The sequence below is a fragment of the Equus asinus genome, chromosome 6 (assembly GCF_041296235.1).
Source record: "Equus asinus isolate D_3611 breed Donkey chromosome 6, EquAss-T2T_v2, whole genome shotgun sequence".
Classification (NCBI taxonomy): Eukaryota; Metazoa; Chordata; class Mammalia; order Perissodactyla; family Equidae; genus Equus; species Equus asinus.
This window is the reverse complement of record NC_091795.1, coordinates 44,028,473-44,052,034: the sequence shown is the minus strand read 5'-3', so window position 1 is coordinate 44,052,034 and position 23,562 is coordinate 44,028,473. Positions and strand designations below refer to the sequence as shown.

The 23,562-nt window shown below is 38.1% G+C and overlaps 1 protein-coding gene across 18 annotated transcripts in view; it reads right to left on the bottom strand.

Annotated features, from left to right (window-relative positions):
* The window catches only part of AAK1 (AP2 associated kinase 1), a 161,819-nt gene that overhangs the window by 68,870 nt on the left and 69,387 nt on the right, over window positions 1-23,562 (bottom strand). For all 18 annotated transcript variants that reach the window (XM_070511999.1, XM_070512000.1, XM_070511990.1 and 15 more), the window contains exons 3-5: window positions 21,219-21,337; window positions 2,244-2,352; window positions 583-725 (exon numbers count right to left, since the gene is read on the bottom strand). In XM_070511999.1, coding sequence (XP_070368100.1) covers window positions 583-725; window positions 2,244-2,352; window positions 21,219-21,337 — 371 coding nt within the window. The remainder of the gene's footprint in view (window positions 1-582; window positions 726-2,243; window positions 2,353-21,218; window positions 21,338-23,562) is intronic.

The window sequence follows — 23,562 nt, the reverse complement described above, 5'->3', positions numbered from 1 at the left end:
AAAGAAAAAAGCCCCCCTTCAAACAGACAGTGTACATAAAGTGCCTAGTAAAGTACATGGCACACAGTTGGTGTTCCATAAATGCTAGCGAATCCTAACTGGGTGCCAATTCCATTCAACTAACATTGTCAAGTGACCACCATAGGACAGGCTTGGTACAAGGGGATGGTAATTAGTAGGACAAATTTTTTAAATAGTCAATTAATGGATTTTGCAAAATATGAAACAGACTTTAAAGACCAAGCATCATTGTTCACGAGCTATTTAAATTAGCATATTACTTTTCATGACCCTGGAAAAGTAAATTTGGGAATTTATCATGAAAAACAAAAAAATATGTGTTCAGGCATGTGATGATTATAAAGAATTTCTGAAGACTACTTAAGTAATAAAACTGATATCTGCACTATACTGTTACTTTTTTCTTTCCTTTCTATTTTCTCTCCCCAAGCAGAATGTAAGATTAGAACTTGGACCATGTCTTAAACTTCACTCACATGCCCACAGTATGTACACCATCCCCAGGGCAGACAGAAAATACTCCGTGAAGACCACACTTAATGAAACAGTGTGGTCTGTTACCTTCAGGTCACGGTGGATAATAGGAGTTTTGCACTGATGCAGGCGGGCAACAGCTTCACAGGTGTCACAAAATATCTGGAGCACTTCATTCTCTGTAAAACCTGTTTGTAGGCGTTGGTTCATCAGGTTGACCACCTGGCCTCCTGAGAAGGGTGCCGAGCAAAAAAGAGGTTATAAACATTCAGACTCATCACTTACCCGAGAGAATAAATATCTGTCTACAGAGCAGCAACTTGGACTAAGGTAACAGAGCTGATCACTGGCTGAGCCAGGAGTAGAACTCTGGTGTCTCGATTCCCAGTCAGGGATTTGTTTTCCTACAATTCAGTGCTTCCTCTAATGTGTCAAAACAGTTTCTTTCGTAAAGCACCCCAGATGTGAGCTGCCCTCATTATGTCTTCAAGATTAGTAGTAGAACTGACAATATGGTCCTGCTCTAGTTGCCTGGTTATATTGTCCCCACTGTGTATAAGATGAGGCCACAGGTTCAACTTGCCATATCTTTTAGTAAGAATCAGATTGCACAATAGACCCTGGGAGAAGGAAGAAGACAGGTTTATAGTCTGTACTTTAGGGACAGCTTGGTCTCTCTGGCTTCAATACTTGCTGCCTGGTCTGTAGAAATGCTACACTGACATTTAATCTCTAGGACCGAAAGACCGATGATCTCATTTACAAGATCATCCAGATCCCTGGATGCTCCTACTGCCTCATCTCTAAACATTTATTGTCCAAAAAGGAAGGAGCAGGAGGAAACCAACTGTCGAGTTCAAATTTGGGAGTATTTTACAAAACCAGGTTAACAGTTATCACAGTCAAAGCTGTAATCACTGGTTAACATCACATTTTTGGGATTAGAAACATATTTAACTCATGGACAGTATATTTAAAGGCAAGGAAAATGATAGCAGAAGTAAGGGTGACTACAAAACAGGGCACCAAACAGTGAGACACTGACCCAAGCTTCTAAGTGGCAGCTGCTTAGGCCAAAAAAGTCAAACCTCCAAATAATGGTTGTATGAAATGCAGTCAACTCTGAATAAATTCATGCTACAGTCTGGATTTCCCAAGATAAATACTGCTTAAAACTCCAAGCTTTCAACTACTTAAGTTCACTGTTAACAGCAGCATCATTTGAATGCAGCCTTACTGGAAATTATAGCTCTCAAGCAAGGAGGAAGGTCATTTCCATTAGACGAAAAGGATTCTTTTACCCCAGAACACAAGGATGGTGGCGTGGGTGGAGAAGAGAACACATGAGTGAGGGAGTGTGGAAGCTGAATTGTTTCTTTAGTCCATCTGGAGCTGGGTCTCTATTATGTGCCTTCATCGTTTGTTTTAAAGCATCACAAAGAACACATTCATTCTCATTCTCATACACTCTCATTCATATATATGCACCAAACCTTCCTAAACCTAACAAAAATAGAGTTTTGTATAATCTACCACTCTGAATTGTTTGTGCCACTGATCCTTGCCATTATAGGAATAACCAAGAGGTGACTGCAAGCTCTACATCTTTTAGCCCCTTACTTTTCCAATCTTTAAAACCAGAACAACATACATTAAGGTACAATGCACATTAACTGAAATGACTACCATGTCCTTGACAATCAAAGTTCTAGAGAAATAAGAGCTTAAGGTATAGTTCATATACTCACCTCTGCAGAAGTCCATCAGAATGAGAACTTCCCATACATCACCGCTACTCACATTGTTGATACTGGAGTCAATGTAACCCACAATGTTCTTGTGTCCTGACAGGTCCCTCTGTAAAGAAGAGTTGAGAAATATATTACCAGTTACAGATACAAACAGAGACAGAATGAGCCAGTCAGTTCCATTAGCACAGATAATTTAAATACACGGAGATGACACTAACAGTGATGAGAGGTAAGACGAAGGAGCAGGGTCAAGGGCAGTTTTCCAGCGGTCTGTGAGATTCACAGCCAGGTCTTCAAGAGCAATTTTTCAACCCTCTTGAACCACAGCACTCTCCTGAACTAAATTCTAGAACCAAATGCACACAGGGTGCCTACTTGCTCACTGCATTAGTGCTCCATGTAAACCAAAAGCAAAGACTCCCATCTCCAGAAACACCACAGAGGGACTAAGAGGAGAGAGACAGTATGAACTATTTAAATATGTGAATTTTTAATTCAGAAAAGTGAAACTGATGTTTTTTCCTGGTTGTAGGAACACAAGTGAATTCAACTTGACTTTTCAACTGTTCATACTGTTTCACTCCCTTCAGGAAATATGTGCAAAGAATAACCACTTTACAAAGTTTTGAAAAGACTACAATGGCATCTAGACCTAAGCATTTTGCTCACAATTAAACCTTTCAAGCCAACTAACTGGGATATAAGATGGGTCATGCTTCCAGCTCTCTAGTTGGAACTGCATATGATTTCTCAGGGCTGCCTATGGAATTAATTTTCCAACAAATATTTACTGAGCACCTCCTATGTGTCAAGACCCATTTAGGCACTGCAAGTTGCCTCACACCTTGGTATGGTTATTTTAACATCCATAGAGACAAATCTTCATAATGCTGATGTTCAAAATCCAAGGTCATTAGGGAGCAAAAAGGAGCAAGCTGGGTATCAGGATTTTTGCACAAACACAAACTAAGATTTTTTTAACTAGCTGTAATAAATTGTTTTACTTTTATTAATTGTTTTACTTTTAATAAAAAGTGGGAGGGAGGGATGGAAAATACGTGGTTCTAGAAGAGTCACCATACAAACTTGGCAGTTTGGACCATGAGAATAGTAACTTCCACCACACTAAGTGGAGATTCAGTTGTTTAAAGTGATAAATACAGTCTCTTTTAACCTGAAATTATATACCAAAAGAAGAGGAAGCCTCACAGGATGAAATGAACACACCTGACCCCTGAACAAAGTTAAAACTCATCAGAACTTTCCTCTGAGTGAAGGATTAAGAATGACTATTGCCTCAGACAGGCAGACCAAAGGTAGAAATGTGACCACTAAAATTGACAATTGGAAAGTCGCTGGCAATCTACGTAAGAACAGTTTCAGAGAAGGGAAGGAATGGAGGTGAGAATGGAATTGGACTTGCCAAGAATGAGAGTTGAATATGTAGAGCCACTGACTAGAGATCACTCTTTCAGAACATTCTGTGTTTAAGAGAGGAGCAGCATTGAGGGAAAGAATTCTTAGAATGGGAGAGAACTAAGCACTGGAGAGTGGAAGGAGCCAGGAGAAGACAGCCTGAAGATACAGGAGAGGATGAGGATCACTGATGGAACAAAGTCCTGTAGGCAGAAGGGGTGAGGAATAAGAGCAATGTTAAAGGGACTGGTCTTAGACATTTCTTTCCTGGCAAAAAGAAAGAAAACAAGGAGGGATATGCTTATTGGTTTAAGGATGAGAAAACAGGAATCTGAGTGAGTTCAGATCTATTGTTCTGTTTTTGGTAGAGAGCAAGATCATCTTCAAAGTGTAAGGGAATAAGGAAGAAGCTTGATGAGAGAAACAGAAGGCTTAGAGCAACTGCTTTGGGCAACAGACAAGGGAGATGATAAGGCAGAAGAGCAGTCACTAGAGTTCCAGTTTCTCCGAACAGAAAGCGATTTCAGCGCTCAAGTTTCAGAGGACTATCCCTCCCTCTGCTTTTCAGTCTTACCAACTCTTCTAGAACTTGTTTCCATTTACACAGTCCTGGAAGTAGGAAGAACTGGAGAGAAGTTCTCTGAAACTAAAATGGAGCAGTAGATCACGTCCTCCAAATGTCCACAAGGAGGAATGAAAGACTAATGTTTCTGCGTTTAACTGTTTGAAAAAGAAATCAGCAATGTTGCCTCTGAGTTTGTCTCATCCCAAGAGGAATAATAAAGAATCTGGAAGGAAAATAAAAAGCATTTGGTAGAGCCAAGAGGAAGTCAAGAGCTATTAGAGGACCCAAATTGGATAATTAACATCTGCAGATGGCATCCTACAACAGTTTGCCAAGATGTTTGCTGGTCAGTGCAAGCCCAAATTCCTGTTCATTTTGTCTCCTGCAGAGATCCTGAGATATGCCCAAGCAGAAAAGGCCGCCTCTTTGGAGGAACACTATGGCATTTACCTTTAATGAGTTGATAATGCAGCACTGTTTTATAACTAATAGAGAAGATCTGTTTGAACGGCTGTGAAATAGGAAAGGTCAAGAGAAAATCTTTCTGCAAATTGAGACTGACTCACATTTAGGGTACACCGGCAGCAGGTCTCAGCAGCAACAGGCCAGAGGATGTCCATGCTTTCCCTGGCTTTAGTTAAAAGACCAGTCCCAGGCTTACAGAACAGAATGGATGCAGAGGTATGGGATGGAACCCACATCGGGGGTGCACCTCAGTTGCCACCTGTTAACTCAGGAAAAGGCAGGATGTGGGGAAAAATGCACTGATGTCTTGGCTACAACTACTATTTGGAGTATTAAAGATAAAAGTCTATATGATGAGTGGAAGTAAAAACCTGGTTTTCATGGGAGTGGGGAATGTGCAGTTAAACTATAGATCAGATCAATTTATATTACACGATTTAGGCAGCGTTAGGTCTAAAGAGATCATATTGTCATTTTAAACATTATTTTAAATTAACATTAAACAAGATTAATAAACTGCTGACAAATATGTTATTAGAAGACCTGCTTTACTAAATTCGGATATTTAAAGTGTTTTGTAGTTAGCTTATTAACTCTCACATTTAACTGCTTAAAGTACTCAAAAACTTTTTTCAAAAAAGATACTTTTTGAAAACCAGGCCTTCAACCCAGATCCTATAGATGATCACAAGTTTCAAGTTTATCTGGAGTCCCATTTAACCAGGCTTGCAGCACAGCACAGTATTCTATGCCTAGCTTCAAAATTCCTACAGCAGACTTCCTACTTAAGAATCTTGAGGTCTTAGAAGAAAATGGAGGACTCAATTCCTAAGTGCATCTATAAAAACCTTTATATTTATGTTCAAGAAAGTAAAGAAGATAGCATTCTAAATAGCATATCAAAACATCACTCACCTCAAAATAGTAAAACTGAGTATTGTATATAACTAATTTCCCTATACATCATTTGCTCAGGCCACCTTTCCTTGGGATGCCCACATGATGCCTGCAAATTCCTGATGCTGACAGTGCCTACATTTGCATAGAGCAAGTTTCCAAAGAGGTATATTTACCTGTTTTGACCCTCCATTCAAATATTCAACGTTTTCTGAGTTTATGACTCAGCACTATTGCTGCCCACTTCTAGAATCACACTATGGTTCCGCAGACACTTTTAACCAAATTTCAGTTCTTCGTAACTTAAAGATAAAGGAAAGCAGTTCTAAGGCCCAGAATTAGTTTCTCTCTCCCAAAGCTGCTTTGTAAAAGTGTCCCGCCTTACTAGTCCATCCCCTTTTTCTCTAAAACTCCGAATTTCCTTTATAACTCTCTTCAAGGAATTATTCACAGGCAAAGACTATGAAGTCGAGCACAGTAGTGAAAAGAAACACTTTGAGATCTGGGTTGGCCCTCGGTTGCACTGAAGGCCAATGTATTTAGGGCCCTATGGATTTCTGCCACGCAAGAAGTCTCCTGCCTACCCTCATATGTACAGCAGTCCTCGCTTGTCCACGGTTTTGCTTTCCTCAGTTTCAGTTACCCATGCTCAACTGCGGTCTGAAAATATTAAATGGAAAATTCCAGAAATGCAAAAGTTTTAAATTGTATGCTATTCTGAGTAGCGTGATGAACTCTCACACCATCCTGCTCCATCCAGCCCAGGATGCAAATCATCCCTTTGTCTAGCATATCCATGCTGCATATGTTGCTCATCCCTTAGTCACCTAGCTTTCTCAGTTATTAGATTGACTGTCGCAGTATCACAGTGTTCAAGTCACCCTTATTTGACTTAATAACAGCCCCAAAGCACAAAAGTCATGATGCTGGCAGTCTGGATACGCCAAAGAGAAGCCATAAAGTGCTTCCTTTAAGTGAAAAGGTGAAAGTTCTTGACTTAATCAGGAAAGAAAAAAATCATACGCTGATGCTACTAAGATCTATGATAACTTTTATTGCAGTATACTGTTGTTAATTGTTCTATTTTACTATGTTATTGTTGCTAATCTCTTCTATGCTTAATTTACAAATTAAACTTTACCATAAGTATATATGTACAGGAAAAATCACAGCATACATAGGGTTCAGTACTATGTGCAGTTTCAGGATCCACCGGGGGTCTTGGAATGTATCCATTGTGGGTAAGATGGGAGTACTGTACCCTCCCTTTCCCAAGTCTTATTCATTAATTAATCTTGTACTTACTGAATAGATCTTTAAAGTCACTTAGAGTCTGATTTTAGAGCAGTGCTGTTCAAACTTTAATATGAATATGAATCACCTGGGGATTTTGTTTAAAAATAGATTCTAACCTAGTAGCTCTGGGATAGGGCCTGGGATGCTCCTGGTCAGTGGTACTCAAAGTAGCAAAGACCCAGAGCAGTGCTTCTCAAAATGTGATCCATAAACATTTGCTAGCTAGTCAATTGTTACCAGTCCATAAGGAGATAAGGGGCTTGCTCTTGGACATAAATCAATCAAGTCACTAAGCCGACTTCTTTTCCTAGTGAGACTTCATGTATGAGAGAAGCAGTTCATTGCTTGGCATTCTGGCACAAGATCCTTTGAGTAGCACCCATACATTTATGGCCAACTGATTTTCGATAAGGGGGCCAAGACAACTCAATGCGGGAAAGAATAGTCCTTTCAAAAACTGGTGCTGGATAACTGGATGTCTACATGCAAAAGAATCAAGTTGATTTCCTATCTCACACTATATACAAAAAGTAACTCAAAATGGACCAAAGATCTAAAAACTCCTCAAAGGAAACATACACGGAAATCTTCATGATATTGGGTTAGGCAATGGTTTTAGATATGACACCTAAAGTACAAGCAATCAAAAAAAAACAATAGATAAACTGCATTTCATCAAAATTAAAAACTTTTGTGCTTCAAAGGACACTATCAAGAAAGCAAAAAGACGATGTAAAGAACGGAAAAAAATTGTGCACATCATACACGTGATAAGAATCGTGTCCAGGCTATATAAAGAACTCTTAAAACTCAACAATAAAAAGACAATCCAACATAAAAATTGGCAAATGATCTGAACAGACATTTCTCCAAAGAGCATATACAAATGGCTGATTAGCACATAAAAATATGCTCAATACCATTAATCATTAGGAAAACGCAAATCAAAACCATAATGAGATATCACTTCAAAACCACTGGAATGGCTATAATCAAAAACAGAAACAATAAAAAAATGCTGGCAAGGATATGGAGATTGGAACTTTCATACATTGCTGGTAGGAATATAAAATAGTGTGCAGCTTCTATAGAAAACAGTTTGGTATTTTCTCAAAAGTAGAGTTACCACACAACCCAGCAATGTCACCTCTACGTATACACACAAGAGAAATGAAACATTATGTCCACAAAAGCTTGTACACAAATGTCCATAGCAGCATTACTGATAATAGCCCAAAAGAAGAAACAATCCAAATGTCCATCAGGGTGAATAAAACGTGGCATCACCATGCAATGAATATTATGCAGCCATGAAAAGGAATTAAGTAATGATACATGCTACAACATGGACAAACTTTGAAGACACTATGCTAAGTGAAAGAAATCAGACACAAAAGGCCACATATTGTATGAGCCCATTTATAAGAACTGTCCAGAATCGGCAACAGAAAATAGATTAATGGTTGCCAGGGACTGGGGCAAGCAGGAATAGAGAATGACTGCTAACGGGTATGCAGTTTCCTTTCAGGGTGATGACAAAAATGGTCCGGAATTAGATAAATGGTGATGGGGGAATGACCCTGTGCATATATTAAAAAATCACTGAATTCTATTTAAAAGGATGAATTTTATCTCACATTACAAAGTAAACTAAGAAAAGCAATATGATGCTGGGGGGAAAATAAACAAGCACACAAGGGTGAGGAAAAGAAAGGAAAACAAGATCCTTTCAGTAGCACTGATCTAGAGCAACCAGGCAGCCCATATCTAACACCCTGCTATAGCCTTCTGAAGAGCAGTTTTCTCAGAATAATATCATTTCCTTGGGCCCTCAGGCCACCTGCAGGCAGCCTCACTGTTGATCAGCTCTTCTTTACATTAAGCTGGAAACTTCCACCTCCTGATTCTAGATTGTCCTCTTCAGAACAAAAAGAACAAGTCTAGTCTATTTTTTCACTTTCTAAACAACTGAAATGTTATTATTTAGACTCTAAGTTTTTTCTTCTCTAGGTTAAACATATTCACTTTCATTGACACAGCTTTTAGTCACATCACCATTTTGGCTGCTCCCACACTTAAACGGTTTGCTTTGTCTATATTCTTTTTATAAGAATGGTTCCAGGAAACAAACGAAATACTCCAGGCCTAGTCTGACTCACGCAAAATAGACCAGCACCATCACCTTCTATTAACTCTACTAATGTAGATAAAAAAATTACATTCTTTTCTCTTTTGGCAGCCACATCATAGCATACTTTTATATCAAATTAACTGACCACTAAAATACTTAAGTCTTTTTCTACTCATGCTGCTTTTAATCTCTGCCTTCCCAGAACTGTGCTTAGAAAGTTGATTAAAATAAAATAAAAATCCAAGTATATGACCTTACCTTGTTATTTCTTCTCATTAGAATCAGCTCATTGTTCCAATTTGTAAAGATCATTTTGGATCCTGATTCTATCACTCAATGTACTTGTTATATCTTCCAACTTTACATTAGGTACATAATTTATAAGTCTGTCTTCTATTTCTTTAACCAAGTTATTCATTAAATATAAAATAACATAAAGCTGATGGTAAGCTGCAGTGTTTTTCTTAGAAAGTTTCCTCCAGATTAATATCAAACCATTGATCAGAAACCAATATAAACAGCAGAAATTGCACCTAGCATCCAGCCTAGACGCTCCATCTTGTTCACAGATCTCTGGCAAGTGTCCTTACCCAATGACACGATCCACAGACACTGGATCTACTGCACTTCCCTGAGCTCCCTATCCAGACACCTTCCCAAAGGAGGACATGATGTTGATACGACATGGCTTGTTCTTACTTAATCTGAAAACTCTGGATCCAATTACTCATCCAAATGACTATAAAACAGCTTAAAGTTTAATTTGTAAAAATAAGTCAAATATTAATATTCAAAAAGCAAAAAAACAGTAGACAATTATTTTCTACTCAACTCCTCATATAGGGAAACATCCCCCTCTCTCCCTTCCCTCTCTCTCTCTCTCATCCTTCAGGTAAATTCAAACAATACGTACGTACTATTTATACGGACACAACTCTTACAATCTCTCAGAGAGGTAAGGCTGGGGTTATGGCCTCTATTTGACAGAAGTCTGAGCCCGGGGGGTTAAAAACATCACAGAGCATGTTCATTAAAAATGGTAAGAAATTTTTTTAAAAAGTAAGTTGAATACATGCATTTATCTCTGCTTCCTTCTAAAGCCTTACTAAATGATATAAAGAGCTTGGTTTTAAAAGACATAAACTGAAGACTTCTTCAGGGAAGATAGAGTAAATGTACTCTTTTCTATTCCTGCAGCTAAGTAAAACTAAATACTTCGGACATTATATATAAAACAAACATAATAACAAGAGTCAGAAATGTGGGTAGAAGGCAGACTGGCTAGGAACTTTGGGACCCAAGGAATGACGTGGTGGTGAGTTACCTGGGTTTTCTTCTTGCCTCATATATTTCAGACTGGAAACTGAAGAAGTTGGTAAGCTGAAAACACCAGGGGGCACAAAGAAAGCCTGCTCTCTCTAGTCAAACCCAGGAAAGGGGCAACCTAGTAAAACAGAAACTCACAGATACTAACAACTCTACACCAGCTGAAAACCACGGGAAAAAATTGCAGCCCCTCCTCGAGCCATGGCAGCAAAGGCCAAGTGTGGAGCCTAGATTTCCATCCCAATGAGGATGCAACAAACACCACAACTACCCCTCCCACTCCCTCACTGGGATGGGTAGTGTTAGAGAAGGCCGGGTAGGGAGTCAGGACCTTCATGTCTGTAGGTGATAAGAAGGTGCTCTTCCTTCTTCCCACTGGGGTTGTGTCAGAGGAGGCCAAGACTTTCACAACCACTAAGCAGTAACAAAGCCAACTCCCACCTCCACAGTGTCAGTAAAGGCCAAATGGGGAGCAACACCAAGGCACTCCTAACTTTCCAGCCAGGAAAGTATCAGTGGAAGCCTAATGGGAAACTGAAACTTCCACCTCAACCTAGTAGTAATGAGGAGCACTTCCTGGGGTGTTAACAGACGCTCAAAAGGAAACCTAACTTCTACCCCTACCTAGTAGTCACAACAGAGCACCTCCCAACCCTCATCAATCCTCTGTCAGAGTGCAAACCAGTTAAAACAGAAGGTTTATATAAAATCCAGAATCTCATAACATAATTTGAAGATGTTGACAATTGTTTGTCATACCAAGAACTAGGAAGAGGCGGCATCCCACATGCCATAACTAGAAGGACCCATGACTAAAAATACACAACTATGTACTGGGGGGCTCTGGGATAAAAAGGAAAAATAAAGTCTTTAAAAAAAAAACAAAGAAAATGTGGTATAGACACAAAATGGAATATGACTCAGGCTTAAAAAAGAAAGAATCTTGTCATATTCTACAACATAGATGAATCTTGAGGATATTACAGTAAGTGAAATAAGCCAGTCACAGAAGGACAAATACTATATAATTCCATTTATATGAAGTATATAAAATAGCCAAACTCACAGAAGCAGAGAATAGAATGGTGGTTGCCAGGAGCTGGAGGGAGGGGAAAACAGAGACATGCTATCCAGCAGGTATAAAGTTTCAGTAATGCTAGATGAACAAGTTCTAGAGATCTGTTGTACAACATTGTGCCTATAGTTAACAATGCTGTAAACTTAAAAATGGTGAAGATGGTAAATTTTAAGTTATGAGTTTTTGACCACAATAAAAAATTTATTTTTAAAAGAGTAAAATTAAAATTAAATAAAAATTTAAATATTGGCTTAGAAACATAAAAAGAAATCTTCAAAATTGAAATAACTGCTTAGTTGAAAATCTATGAAACATATCCAAATGAACTGAAACTTATGCCCACAAAAAAACCTACACATATGTTTATGGTAGCTTTATTCATAATTGCTAAAACTTGTAAGCGACCAAGATGTCCTTCAGTAGATGAATGGGTAAACTGTGATATATCCATGCAATGCAATATTATTCGGCTCTAAAAAGAAATAAGCTATCAAGTCATGAAAAGACACAGAAGAATCTTAAATGCATATTATTAAATGAAAGAAGCCAATCTGAAAAGACCACATACTGAATGATTCCAAACTATATGATGTTCTGAAAAAGGCAAAACTATGGAGACAACAAAAAAATCAGTGGTTGCTAGAGGACTAGGGGAGGAAGGGATGAACAGGCAGAGCACAGGGGATGTTCAAGGCAGTGAAACAATCCCTTATGATACTATAATGGTAGATACATGTCACTATACATTTGTCAAAACGCATAGGACGTACAATACCAAACGTGAACCCTAATGTAAACTATGGACTCTCGGTGATGATGTGTCAATGTAGGTTCACTGATTATAACAAATGTACCACTGTGGTGCTGGATGTTGATAGTGGAGGAGGCTGAGAGTGGAGGGCGGGGGATGGGATATGTGGAGACTGTACTTTCTGTTCAATTTTGCTGTGAACCTAAAACTGCTCTACAAAATAGAGTCCATTTTGTCAAAAAATTATACAAAGCAATATACTCAAAAACACTCTAGATAAATCAAAATGGAATTCTAAAAAAAGTTCAAGTAACCACAAGAAGACAGGAAAAGAAAAACATACAAAAAATAGTGAAAACAAAAAGGAAACAAGAAATAAAATAGGAGATTTAGGGCCTAACTTATTAGGCCTAACAAATAACCACATTAAATGTAAATGGTCTAGATATACCAAGTAAAAGACAGACATTGGCAGAGTGGATTTAAAAACACAACCCCTCTATATGCTGCCTACAAGAACTCACTCAAAAATAAGACAATATAGGCAGGCTCAGAGCAAAAGGATAGAAAAATATACACCCTGCAAATTTCAATCCCCAAAAACAGAAGTAGCTATATTAATATCAGATAAAGTCGATTTCAGAGCAAAGAAAATTACCAGAGATGGAGAGGGACATCAAGTAATGACAAAAGGGTCAATCTATCAAGAACACATAGCAATCCTAAACGCACATGCACCAAACAACAGAGCTGCAAAACATGTAAAGCAGAAACTGATAGAACTGAAAGGAGAAAGACACAAACTACAATTATAGTTTGAGATTTCAACACCCCTTCCCAACAACCGATAGAACAACTAGACAAAAATCAGCAAAGATACAGAAGAATGCAACACCATGAACTAACAGGATCTAATCAAGATTTATAGAACACTTCACCCAACACAAACAGAATACACACTCTTTTCAGGTGCCCACAAAAGATATATCATGATAGGCAATATCCCGGGCCATAAAACAAACCTCAATTAATACAAAAGAAATGAAATCATACAGAGTGTGCTCTCCAACCACAACGGAATCAAGCTAGAAAGCAATAACTGAAAGATAACAGAAAAACTGACAAACACTTGGAAACTAAACAATATACTTCCAGATAATCCATGAGTCAAGAGGAATTCTCAGGGAAATAAAAAAATACATTTTTTTGAATTGAAAATTGAATTGAAAAATAAAATACATATATCAAAATAAAGTGCTAAGAGGGAAATTTACAGTACTAAATGTACATAATAAAGGAGAGGAAAAGTCTCAGTCAACAATCTAAACTTTCACCTCAAGTACCTAGGAAAAGAAGAGCAAAATAAACTTAAACCAAGCAGAAAGAACTAAGTACATTCATGCATTGCTTAATGATGGAGATATGTTCCAAGAAACATGTCATTAGGCAATTTTGTCACTGTGTGTAGAGTGTACTGAAGGGGAACAAAATTTGCCACCCCAAAATGTCTGGCTTTAACATGAGGATTATTTTAGGCTGATCATTTTTAAGAAACAAAAGACACAAACTTTCTTTGTTACCTCCCCCTTAACTGCCTTAAAGAATTCAGATAATAAAACCTGTCTCAGGAAGTGAGCTATCACCTTAGCATGACACAAACTAGGTAGTGGACAGGGAGGAACCTAGAAAAACCTGTTTGTTGGGTTCCCCTCTGTGTTCTTCTGTTTCTGTGTGGTCAAACACTTGTTTTCCAAACGTTTCTCCTTTTCACCTACCTATGAATTGCCTTCCATCCCTTTGAAGTCCCTGACTCTCCCCACTTCCAACATCTTCTTTTGTCTTTAGCTGAGGATGGTATTTAACGTGAGGGCTTCAGCCATTTTGGCAAGTTACTATGTTTTCCTGGGTTTATCCTATGTATATATATTATTAAACTTTTGTTTGTCTTTCTCCTGTTAATCTGTCTCATGTCTATTTAATTCTTAGACCAGCTAGAAGAACCTAGGAGGGTAGAGGAAAATTTCTTCCTCTCCTACAGTACTTACACAAACCTAGATGGTATATAGTCTACTACACTCCAAGACCATATCGTACTAATCTTGTGGGATCACTATCATATATGCGGTCTGCTCTTTCCTGAAATGTCATGTGGTACATGACTGTGTAAGAACAGCAATTGATGAAGTTGAAAATGGAAAAATAGAGAAAACCAATGAAACAAGATGGGTTTTTTAAAACATCAATAGATTTGGCAAATCAGTAGCAATACTGACAAAAAAAAGAAAAGATACAAATTGCCAATATCAGGAATGAAACAGGGGTTATCAACACAGACCCTGCACACATCAAAAGGATAATAAGAAAATATTACTAACAACTAACTCTACATGCATAAATTTGATAACTGAAGTGAAATGGACCAATTCCTCAAAAATACAAACTATCAAACTTCACCCAACATGAAGGAGATAATCTGAATAGCCCTGTTAACTATTAAGGAAACTGAAATTGCAATTTAATAACTCCCCCCCAAAATGTCTCCAGGCCCAGATGGTTTCACTGGAGAATTCCACCAAACGCTTAAAGAAGAATAAATACCTATTCTAAAAAATCTGTTCCAGAAGACAGAAGAAGGAACACTTCCCAATCCATGTTGAGACCAAAATTACTCTGATACCAAAACCAGGAAAAGACAGTTATAAAAAACAACTACAAACCATTATCCCTCATGCTGATAGACGCAAAAATGCTCATCAAAATATTAGCAAAAAGAATTCAACAATATATAAAAATAATTATACACCATGACCAAGTGGGAATTATTACAGGGATGTAAGTCTGGTCCAATATTTGGAAATCAATCAATATAATCCACTGTATTAAAGCTAAAGAAGAAAAATCACATGATCATATCAACCAATGCAGAAAAGACATTCGACAAAATTCAACACCCATTCATGATAAAAACTCCTAGAAAAATAAAAAATAGAGGGAACTTCCTCAAATAGATTTTTTTAAAAAACTGTAAAAAACTACAGCTAACCTTATACTTAATAGTGAAAGACTTCTTTCCTCCTAAGATTGAGAACAAGGCAAGGATGTCTACTCAACATTCTTACCTAACATAGTATTGCAAGTGCTAGCCAGTGCAATAAGGTTAGAAAAGGAAACAAAAAGGATACAGATCAGATAGGAAGGAATGAAACTGCCCCTATTTGCGGTGACCTGATGGTCTGTATAGGAAATCCTAAGGAATCTAGAGAAAAATTCTCAGAACTAGTAAGCAAATTCAGCAAGGTTACAGGATACAAAATAAACAGAAAAATCAAGCGGTTTTCTACATACCAGCAATAAACACATGGACAACAAAATTAAACAGTCAATACCATTTATAATTACTCAAAACAAAACAAAAACCTAGGTATAAATCTAAGAACATGTATAAAGCCTGTGTGGTGAAAACTTCACAATGATGATGAAAGAAATGAAAGATGTAAATAAATGGAGAGATGTATCATGTTCCTTTATTAGAAGACTAAACATAGAAAAGATGTCATTTCTCCCCAAACTGATATACACGTTTAACGAAATTCCTATCAAAATTCTAGGAAGACATTCTGTAGATACAGATTAGAGTATTCTAAAATTTATATGAAAAGATAAAAGAACTAGAATAGTTAAAACAATTTTGGGGGAAAAAAGAAGCGGGAAAAATCAGTCTGATTTCAAGACTTATAAAGCTACAGTAATCAAGGCTGTGTAGCACTGGTGGAAGGATAGACACACAGATTAACAGAACAGAATAGACAATATAGAAAGGTCTGGAAATGAACCCTCACAAATATGCCCAATTGATTTTTGACAAAAACATTCAATGGAGGAAAGATTGCCTTTTCAACAAATGGTGCTGGAGCAAATGGACACCCACAGACAACAAAACGAACTTCAACCTCAGTCTCACATCTTATATAAATATTAACTCAAAACGTATCACAAACTTAAATGTAAAATGTAAAACTTTTAGGGAATAAAATAGGAGAAAACCTTTAGAATCGAGGGCTAGGCAAAGAGTCCTTAGAAATGACAGCAAAAACACGACCCACAAAAGGAAAAATTGATGAATGGGACTTCATCAAAATTAGAAACAAAACCAAAGAAGAAGATCTTAGAAATTAAAAAGCTTGATAAATAAAAAATTCAACAAGATGGCTGGAATATAAAGCTGAGGAAAATTTCTGGAATGTAGAGGAAAAAAGACAAAGAAATGAAAAATAAAGAGGAGAAAACAAAAAATTCGAAAATCGATTCAGGAGAACCAACATCCAAATAATAGCAATTTCAGGCAGAGGGGACACAGAAAAGGAAATCATCAAATGAGACAAACTAAAATTCCCCACAACACAAGGATATGAGTTTCTAGATTAAATGAGACCACCAAACACTTAACATAATAAATAATAAATGCACACACCAAAGTATATCACCAAGAAATTTCAGAACGCTGTAAACAAAGAAAAAATTTATAAATTTCTGGGGAGAAAAAATGAGTCACACTCAAAGGACCAGGTATTAGAATGACCTTGGACTTCCCAAGCACAACAATGAAAGCTAAAATACTATAGAGCAATGCTTCATGTATCTGAATGAAATGATTTCCAGCCCAGAATTTTATACACAAGCTACATATGAGTGTAAAAGAAAGACACTTCCAGACCTTACATGGTCTCAAAAATTTACCTACCATGCCTCAGGAAACTGGATAAGCTCCACCAAAACAAAGAAGTAAAGCAAAAAAAAGAGAGACCAAGGGAATCCCTAGGAAATTCCAAGACTATAAATTAGTCCTAGAGAGCAACTAACATAGATTCCATCAAGTCAGAAGGCTGAGAGACTTTTTCAAGAAGATAAAACTGACGGAATACTAACTGTGTTTAAAAGAATTAAAAAAATAATTTATGCAACTTGGGGAGAGTTTGGGATTAAATCAGTGAAAAGTACACAAAAAACCCCAAAAAACAGCCAAAGCAACCCTAAGGAAAAAGAACAAAGCTGTAGGCATCACACTCCCTGATTTCAAAATATACTACAAAGCTGTAGTAATCAAAACAGCATGGTACTGGCACAAAAACAGACATACAAATCAATGGAACAGAATCAAGAGCCCAGAAATAAACCCACACATCTACGGACAGCTAATTTTCTACAAGGGAGCCAAGAACATACAATGGAGAAAGGAAAGTCCCTTCAATAAATGCCGTTGGGAAAACTGGACAGCCACATGCAAAAGACTGAAAAGTACACCATTAGCTCACATCATACACAAAGATCAACCCAAAATGGATTAAAGATGAATGTAAAACCTGAAAACATAAAACTTCTGGATGAAAACACAGGCAGTATGCTCTTCGACATTGGTCTTAGCAGTATCTTTCTGAATATCATGTCTCACAAGGAAAGGGAAACAAAAGAAAAAATGAACAAATGGGACTCCATTAAACTAAAAAGCTTCTAAACAGCAAAGGAAAGCATCAACAAAACAAAAAGACAACCTAACAACTGAGAGAAGGTATTTGCAAATCACACAACTGATAAGGGGTTAATATCCAAAATATATAAAGAACTCATATAACTTAACAACAAAAAAACAAACAACCCAGTTAAAAAATGGGCAAAGGGTCTGAACAGACATTTTTTCCAAAGAAGATATACAGATGGCCAACAGGCACATGAAAAGATGTTCAACATCACTAATTATTAGGAAATTGCAAATCAAAACTACAGTGAGATATCACCTCACTCCCGTCAGAATGGCTATAATTAACAAGACAGGAAACAAGCATTGGAGAGGATGTGGAGAGGAGGGAACCCTCGTACACTGCTGGTGGGAGGGCAAACTGGTGCAGCCACTATGGAAAATAGGCATGGAGATTCCTCAAAAAATTAAGAATAGAACCACTATCTGATCCTGCCATTCCACCTCTGAGTATTTACAACATGAAAACAAGAATGCAAAAAGATGTTTGCACTCCCTATGAGCCCTAAAGCATGATTCACAATAGCCAAGACTTAGAAACAACTTAAGTGTCCATCAAGGGACGAATGGATAAAGAAGCTGTGGTATATATGCATAACAGAACACTACTCAGCCATAAAAAAGGATGAAATCTCGCCATTTGCAACAACATGGATGGACCTTGAGGGTATCAAGTTAAGCGAAATAAGTCAGGTGGAGAAAGACTAATACTGTATAAGTTCACTCATAAGTGGAAGATAAACAAACAAAAACATAGATACAGAGATTAGATTAGTGGTTATCAGAAGGGAAGGGGGGAGGGCAAAAGAGGTAATAGGGCACATGTGTATGGTAATGGATGGTAACTAGTCTTTGGGTGGTGAACGTGATGCAGTCGACACAGAAATCGAAATATGATGATGTACACCTGACATTTATATAATGTTATAAACCAATGTTACCTCAATAAATAAAATTTTCAAAATAAACCACCACAATTACTAATTCCAGTGAAAAGAGAGTTATATAGGAAAGGAAGGGTAATCACAGTGCACTAGGAGATTTGGCAGGAATCATGTTTTCTTACATAACAATATAAAAACTAATATTAGTATAACTAACATATTGCCAAAACTTACAGCTATTTTGGAAGAATGGGAGATGAGAATAATGCAAGTATTTGGAGAAAAGGGCATGCATGGGATGAAGGAGAGCTAAATTCTTACTTTCCATAGTATATAATGCCTAAAATGGAGGGAAAAAAATCAAGAATTAGCAATATCAACATGTTACTTAGAAATATATCAAATGAATCAACTGAAAGCGGTTGCCTCTGGGACCTTGAAATGGCATAGGAGGACCCCTCAGGGAACCGCTTGATGTTTTCTATAGCAAGTTTAGCTCACCCATTTGAGTATTTAAGTTTTAAAAAGATATAAACTAAATTCAAAACAAAACTCACAGCTTATACATGGCTGGGCCAGAACTTGAACCCATGTAATTTAATTCCTAATCAGGTCCCATTAATTTGTGAGCTCCTAAGGGGCCTGCGTCTTCTTAGTTCCAATACTCCGACGCCTGCCTAGCAGAAAGTAAGCCCTCAGACATGTTTCTGAATGAGCAGGAGAAAGTTAGAGTGGGAGTACCTTCATGACACCAGAAAATGAATGAGAAGGGCATTCCAGGCAGAAGAAACAGCCGAATCAAACATAAAAAATGGAGTGTGAGTGCTAAGCAAGGAAGAGGCAAGGTGGGAGGAGGAGGAATAAGAAGCAGCATGCAAAAAACCCACTGGGTGGATGAAGGGAAATACCCTGAGAATGGTCGTCTGGAGCTGTGTGGCAGGGCAGTGGGAGGACACTCGTGCCTTGCAGACAGATCCATGTGGCCCTGACTGTATGCGTATGAGCCTTGGGGTTTTTTTGTTTATTTGCAATGATGACAGCCACACTTATCTCCACCTACAGTTCCTTCCCAAATGGTTTCAGATTTCTAGAATCCAAAGTAGTACCAGGCTCTCTAAAATTCTGAGTTCTTCTTCTACAGTACAACTAGTTACTCTAAGTACCCACTGAAACGGCAACCCCACAGGGGGTCGGCAGGGGCAAGCAAAGCCTGGTGGGACCCCTACAATGCCACCCTCACTCATTCTTTGGACCTCTTTCTGCTCTTTACAAAAGCATGAAAATCCAGGGCACAAAGGAATCATCACCTCTTGGTGAACATATGCATCTGCTATTAGATTATTCATACATTCATTTCATCCAAAGTTTATTAAGCATTTACTTTATGTCAAGCAGCGTGCTGGAATATACAGTTTCTGATTTTAAATAAATTACTTTCTGAAGGCAGAATTACTTATAAAACAAGATAAGCAATATAATTGGCAAACAAAAGTACTGTGGAAATACAATGGAATAAAAGACCATTTAAAAAAAAATTTTATGTATAATGTGAAACAGAGGTGAAAGAGACAACTCTAACAAACTCCCATATACCCATCACTCAGCTTTGACCATAATCAACTAATTGTCGATCTTGTTTCTCTTCTAAATCCACTCATTAGCTTCAAGACATCATATTATTTCATCCATGAAGATTCCAGCATATACCTCTACCAGATAGGGACTCCCCTTGCTCTTTCTCCCCAAATCCCCCAAGTACATAGTTGTATATTTTAGTTGTGGGTCCTTCTAGTTGTGGCATGTGGGATGCCACCTCAGCATGGCCTGATGAGTGGTGCCATGGCCGTGCCCAGGATCCGAACCAGTGAACCCTGGGCAGCCGAAGTGGAGCGCACAAACTTAACCACTCGGCCACAGGGCCGGCCCCATCTTTCTTTAAACATAGTATGAATCTGAATCTTGAAAACTGAGTAATCGTATAGCCCTGTGTAACCACTACTCAAAACAAGATGTAGAACATTTCTATGGCCCAGAAAGTTCCCACATGCCCCTCCTAATCAATTTCCCACACCTAGATCACCGATTTCTGATTTCTATTACCAAAGATCACTTTTGCCTGTTCTCGGACTTTTAGAATGAAATCATAGAGTATATACGAGTAAGAAGTTTCTAGGCCAAAAAAAGAAAAAAAGCATTCCAAGTGGAAAGAACCACATGTACAAAATTTAAAGGCGTGGTAAGATATGTTCACAGAAGAGTTTGAGAGGGTTGAAAACTGGTTAGGAACTAATAAAAAGAGAAGACTGGAAGAAGAGGTTCATTGGAAAGCTAGAGTTTCCAGACTAAACTCCAGTTAACTCTGGGAACCAAGTTGTTAAATTAACTTTTCCCAATGCCCAAAACTATTTCTCTAAACTGAAAACTGGTCAGTTCTCTCAACATGCTTCTTTCTCCTTAACCCTCCAGCTGAGGGTGACCAAGGCAGGAGCAGCATCCTACACCCCATGGCTGTTCACTCCCACCTCTGTCATCTCAGCGAAGGGAACAAGCCCCTCTTGGCTTTCTTATGAGAGGGCACAGTCTCTCCCCCATTTTAAACAAGCAGTCTCTAGTCTGAAAGGCAGTCTTACCATTATCTGGATTTCTCTCTTGCACACCTGGAGATCATGCTCATTGTTGACAAACATGCGTTTCAAGGCACATTTCATTCCATTGCTTGTCCTCACCAGAAACACGATAGCAAATCCACCTGTGAGAGAAACACACATACAAGCTCTTTTGAGTCATGTTAAAGAAATGAGTCAGATGACTATGGTGGCTACAGGTTGTTGCCGTCACTGTTAAAGGTAGTGATGCCATCGTCAGCCAATCCTAGGGCTGGCCTGGCGTAGAAGACATTCTTAGATTCTGGGGACTCAGAGGTATTACTCGCGGGATTGGGTGGCAAGAGTCAGAGAAATTGTTGCTAAACACCTATCTCAGGAAAAAGGAAGAATAGTAATTATCTTCCAAAGAACCTACAAATCAACAGATGAACAAAGAGATGAAAGAAAAAGAACCAGCTACACTCCAACCACTGTCCTAGGCACTTTGAGCTCTTGTTTAATTCTTACTACAATCCCGTGAGGCTGGGTGTTATTCTTCTCTTTAAGGCAACAATTACTAGCTGGAGCATTCTTAAATGCTGTGAATTTGTTACACCTTAGCATTCCACAAATCCTTTGAACTCCTAACCTCGACCTCGCTCCCCAAACACTGCATGAGGGGCCCAGTGCCATTGTTAACAGGGATTATAAACAGATAAAGCAGAGCAAAGCTGTCCAAGTTGAAGGCTTTGGGATAAGCAGTAGTTATACTGGACACTTAGCCCATGTGCCTGCTTGTATACCTTCATAATTTAGCTTCAACTACACTGTGCATTGATTGTGGATAGCAAAAATAAAAACATCACTAGGCTGTTCTTTGCACAGAGGTGACCACTAATTGGACGGAGGTGAATACAGAGGTAAGTCATCAGTACAGGAACTCAGCTTGAGGTTATGGTGTAGTATTGGGGCTGGCAGCCATATGCAAAGTCAGAGCTGCCAGAGCAACAGCAATGGTTACAGAGACCTCAGGCCTAAGAGAAGACTTGGGTCCTGACTGTGTCACTCTAACTCCTCTGAGGACCAGCGGCACTTCAGTACCTGTCCATCGATGTTCATGGCATTTTCTGTTGTATCTTTACAATAATTATTCTTTTTCAAGTCAGCCTGAATAAGTTTCTGTTCCTTGCAACCAAAGAGAGCTTTAATCACAAAGCACTGCTGCATGTTTTCATAAAATACATACATAATTTTGTGTCAAAAAAAATTTTTTAATGGGTTCAAATGTTCCAAATGTGCATTTTGATAATGATTTACTAGAGATGAGCCGTTTGTATATTTCCTATAACTATGTTCTTCTCTAGTACTCACATAAACACTAAAATTTACCACACAATCTTTAATTTCAACTGTCATTGCTCTAATTTTTTTTTTAAAGATTTTATTTTTCCGTTTTCTCCCCAAAGCACCCCCGGTACATGGTTGTGTATTTTTAGTTGTGGGTCCTTCTAGTTGTGGCATGTGAGAAGCTGCCTCAGCATGGCTTGATGAGCGGTGCCACATCCACGCCCAGGATTCAAACCAGTGAAACCCTGGGCAGCCAAAGCAGAGCACAGGAACACACAGGGTTGGCCCCTCTAATTTTTTTTTTCTTGAGGAAGATTAGCCCTGACCTAACATCTGTCACCAATCCTTCTTTTTGCTGAGGAAGACTGGCCCTGAGCTAACATCCGTGCCCATCTTCCTCTACTTTATATGTGGGATGCTGCCACAGCATGGCTTGACAAGCAGTGCTAGGTCCATGCCCAGGATCTGAACCGGTGAACCCCAGGCTACCAAAGAGGAGTCACACAAACCCAACTGCCATGCCACCGGGCCAGCCCCTCATTGCTCTAATTTTTGTATATCAATAACACTTTCCATTTTCTTGTAAAACTTTAAAGTCCACTTACACAGCTCAATTGTCAATTTTAATTATAAAATGCTGTGTATTTAACAACAAAAAAATTTTTTTAACCCTAGCATGCATTGACTAGTAGAGGTCTTACACAGACCAAAAACAATCTCAATTTTAAGGTGCATATTTTTTAGATTTTAATTTTTAGGATATCAGAATTTTTCTTACAATATGTCCATTTAATGAAGTACTATTTGTCTTCCTTTTTCCCCCAAAAAAGCTATTAAATTCATGATGTGTTTTACAACCAATTAGAATTGGGGTAAATTATAGTATAAATTATAAAATTTCTATGTATAATTGTTTTGTGAACAGCCCGAATATTTATTTTATAAATATTTTGATTAAAAAAAATCAGAGAACTACAGACTTTGCACTGGTAGTGCTCCTAGGGAGGGCTAAATCCAAGCATTCTGCTTTATGGGTGGAGGA